General features: G+C 32.5%; 1 protein-coding gene across 1 annotated transcript; it reads right to left on the reverse strand.

The window, feature by feature from the left end:
• Window positions 1–1,325: 1,325 nt before the first annotated feature.
• On the reverse strand, window positions 1,326–1,871 carry LOC115984455 (pectinesterase inhibitor-like). The gene has a single exon (XM_031107477.1). The coding sequence runs from the start codon at window positions 1,869–1,871 to the stop codon at window positions 1,326–1,328; it is 546 nt and encodes a 181-aa protein (XP_030963337.1).
• Between the last annotated feature and the right edge of the window lie 2,486 nt (window positions 1,872–4,357).

Consider the following 4,357-nt stretch of genomic DNA (forward strand, 5'->3'; position numbering starts at 1 on the left):
TAATAAGTGTTTTTTATGATTAATATCTAGGATTTAATCCTATATATTTTATTTATCAACAGAAAATTTTAGTAATTGAGTTAATTAGAATCTAGTTTGAGTAGTCTTTGGACATAAATTAATAGGCTCGCACGATCACATAAGCATAGGTGTGGGAAGGGATGTGTTCATAGGTGGTAGACATAATGCTAATGGGCGGTTCCTCGGTTCCTCCTCAACAACGTTAACCCAAGCCTATCACAGATCTTTTTTTTTCTTTTTTTTGTGCGTGAAAGTATTCTCGCAGTTAAATTGTTATCCCCGTATGGTTGTCATTGCTACATTGCCTAACCAGAAGCAACCAGAAAGCATTAAAGCTTCAAAGACATTATGATATATATATATATATATATATATATATATATATAGAGAGAGAGAGAGAGAGAGAGAGAGAGAGAGAGAGAGAGAGAGAGAGAGAGAGAGAGAGAGAGAGAGAGAGAGAGAGAGAGGTGTTGTTCCTTAGGTTCCCCTTTTAAGATTCTGCCATGTGGATTTTTTCTCATGAGAAAAAAGTATTTTTTAGTTAAGTAGTTACATAACTAAATCTTAAGAGGAGAATCTAAGGAATAGAACCTAAGGTACTGTACTTAAATTTGTTCATATATATATATATATATATATATATGAACAAAAGCAGTAAAACTACGAATACTATTACTATCATTTGTATTGCATATTAGAGTTCTAAACTATCATTTGTATTGCATATTAGAGTTCTAAACAACATGTTTTATATTTTTTTTTTAACCTTTTTGGATAATGATAGTTATTTATTTGTTCCTCCAATGATATGGAGCAATTAAATAATATTATAAGTGTGATCTTGCATTTCTATTAATTCATGTCAAAAGGTTGCCCAGAATGGATTCAAATTAACTCAATTGGTGAGTTTTTTTGTTGTCAAAAGATAAAGGATTTGGCCAATTTGAGTATAAATCCCACCTACGCCTAAAAGGAACACGGTTGAATGATATATATATATATATATATATTTTAAAGTGAACAGATTTCAAATCCTAATGCATTTATTAAAATAAAAATTACAAAATGTGAATCTAGAAAGAAAACCAGACTTCAATAAAACACACAAAAACAAAAACAAAACAACATTTCAAACTTATATATTATATTAATTCAATTGAAGGTGATGGATAATATCAAAATATTCTATACTTCATGGCCACATGCACATGAGGATTTAGCTATCTCCTGACAGGAGTTTTGAAACAAAGGGATATTAATATCAAATATTCTATATTGCATGGCCACATGCACATGAGGATTTTTTAGACATATTTTGTTAGGCTATTTGAAACACGCAACAGTGTCGTGAAGTAGTAGTTATACACTTTTTTATTCATTCCTTGGAGAGGGACTGAGTCGGGGGATCCTAATTCATCGCTACAATCAGCATTGTAAGTGAGGATACGTGCAGCAGCAACAAATACTTTTTCGTAGTCACCAGCTTTCAATGCTTTCTTTGCATCTTCTGTCTGGTCAATAATATTTACATACATTTCATGGCAGATTTCATACTGCGCTACATATGAGGGGACCATGGTCTTGCGTTTGAGTAAAGCCATAAGCTCAATGGTTTTATTAGCAGCAACAGCAGCTTGGTTAATTGAAATCTTGGTAAGGCCAATAACGTGGGCTAAGGGTGTAATAGGATAGGATTGGAGGGCTTTCAAGCAAACAGGAGAATGTTTGTGTTTAGAGCAAATATCATGAAGCACTTTTTCTGATAAAGTGTAATGTGAATCTGCTGGGCTAATGAATAGGATCGTTAGCATAAGAGAGAGCAACAAGGTGAGATAAAAAGACGGGGCCATTTCTTTCGTCCTGTACTAACACCAATGGTTGGGTTTGATTTCTTGAGGATGTATTCATGGGGTTCGAGGGAAGCTTATATAGCAGTAGTTTGTTTGTTTGCGTTCTTAATAAAATGTGGGGTGCATTTGTATAATCCGTTGCAAAACGGTGTTTTTTGTTTAAAATGAGTGTTTATAAAAAAAGGTATGAGAAGTTGCTGTTATGAAACAGAGTTTTAAGTTTTAAAAATACAATTTTAAACTCCCAAAATGCTTAACCAAACCAGTAACAGTTTGTTATTCTTTCAAAAATGGGCTGAATATGACCAGAAATCTAGGGATATACTTATTAAGTGGGTGGTATTGACTTGGCAAAATTTGTTTGGAAGAGAAACCATTTATTCTAGGCACTAAATTGTTAATTAGTGCCTTATATACCATAAAAGCGGAGCGCAGGTAAGAGAGGAAATAACAAGAAAGATAATTCGTTTCAGTAGGTGTTATTTGTGACAAAATACTCATAAAGTCACCCTAAATATCAGAGAAAATGAAAAATTGTCACATGCATTTTAACATATTTTTCCAATTTGAAGGGTCGTATACTTTTTAGAAATTGATCACCATTTTTTTTTTTTTTGGTTAATTTATGAGAATGAGAGAATAGAGGATCTATTCCGTAAGTGTTATTTTTTAATCAAATAAGTGTAGTTCAAAAATACTAAAAATTTCTAGAGATAGTTTAGGGTATAATTAAAAAAAAAATGGTATTAAATTCTGACCATTAATTAAGCAAACTCCCCCCACCCTCCCCCCGTGTATATACACACACATATATATACACATGATTTTCCATTTAAATTGTATATAAAGAAGAGTCGTATTCTCGCCAAAAAAAGAAAGAAAGAGGAGCGGTATTATGACAAAAAAACAACAACAACAACAACAAAAGTGATGGTATGGTGAATAAAATACTTCTCTTCTGTCAACATTACCACACCCTTATAACAAAAAAGGGTAGTACATAATTTGTTGATGAGCAAGATGATGACAGAGCATATGTGAACTCGGTTTCATAAGTCAGCTCGGCTGGATGATCATGAGTTGAGCAAACATCAAAATTGATCCCTTTGTTCAAGCTACCCTCTCAAGTCTCAACTAGTTAGAGCAACTAATCTATGAAAAGAAATGATCACTATGATTCCTCCCAAAATTTAGGTTGAAAAAGGATTAACTTTCAATTGACAATCGACATAACTCTTAGGTTGAAAAATAAAATGTAAATCAAGACGCATTAGAAAAGGAAAAAGAAATGTAAATCAAGAAAAACTGAACAACACAAAATATTTAACTTTTATTATATATATATATATATGTGTGTGTATACATATACATACATACATACATATATATATATATATATGTATGTATGTATATATATATATATATATATATATATTTTTTTTTTTTATGTGAATTATAAACAAGGATTTCACCAACTAAAGATAGACGTATGGAAACAAGCATATCAATGCCTCACAGCTTGGGTGAATAAACTTATTGTATAAATAATATTCTTGGTTCACACCAAATAAGATTGGACATTTTTTTTTTTTTTTTTTTGAGAAACAAATACACAGGATGGGGATATACAAGGCTTTTCTCTCTATAAAAGAAGCCCAAAACTAACTCATCTACAGTATGGAGATGACAGTTTGCTTTTTATGGGGCTACTTCTAATGAATTTGCAAAAAATTTTGAATATTCTGGACACCTATGAGAAAGTTTCGGGCCAAAAAGTGAATAGAAATAAGACGACAATTTTCTTTACCAAATCCACTACAGAGAGCACCAGATAGCATATTAAGAATGCTATGGGTTTGCAGGAGATTACATAGTATGAAAAATATTTGGGACTTCTGTCTTTTGTTGGGAGGGGGAAAAAGGAAAGCTTCAGTTACATCAAAGAAAAGGTATGGAGAAAACTGCAAGGCCGGGAAGGTAAACTTTTATTTCAAGCAGGACGAGAAATTCTTCTCGAATCAGTAATATAGGTCACACTAACCTTTGCCATGCGGTGCTTTAAATTAACTTGGCTTGTGTCACGATATAGAAGCTCTGATCAAAAAGTTTTGGTGGGGATATCGGAGTGATCGAAAGAAAATCCATTGGCTTAAGTGGGAGAAGATGACTAAATCAAAAATGGATGGAGGAATGGGATTCAGAGACTTGACTCATTTTAATGATTCTTTGCTGGCTAAACAAGCGTGGAGGTTATTGCATAGCAAATCCTCCCTTTTCTACAAGGTGTTTAAAGCTCTCTTTTTTTAACTAAACATTTTTTTTTTTTACCTACAATATTTTTTCCCCTTTCCCATAGACCCATCCCCTTTCTCTCTCTCCTCTCATAATTTTAGATTTCTTGTTCTTCTTCTAAATCTTTTCCAGATTGGTATTCATCTTTTTCACACCAAGATCATTGCCTTCCTCTTTCTCTTCCTTCCTAATTT

The sequence above is a fragment of the Quercus lobata genome, chromosome 4, assembly GCF_001633185.2.
Source record: "Quercus lobata isolate SW786 chromosome 4, ValleyOak3.0 Primary Assembly, whole genome shotgun sequence".
Taxonomy (NCBI): Eukaryota; Viridiplantae; Streptophyta; class Magnoliopsida; order Fagales; family Fagaceae; genus Quercus; species Quercus lobata.

Excerpts from the sequence above, each read along its gene's own strand:
- LOC115984455 (XM_031107477.1), bottom strand. The coding sequence starts at position 1,871 with ATGGCCCCGTCTTTTTATCTCACCTTGTTGCTCTCTCTTATGCTAACG.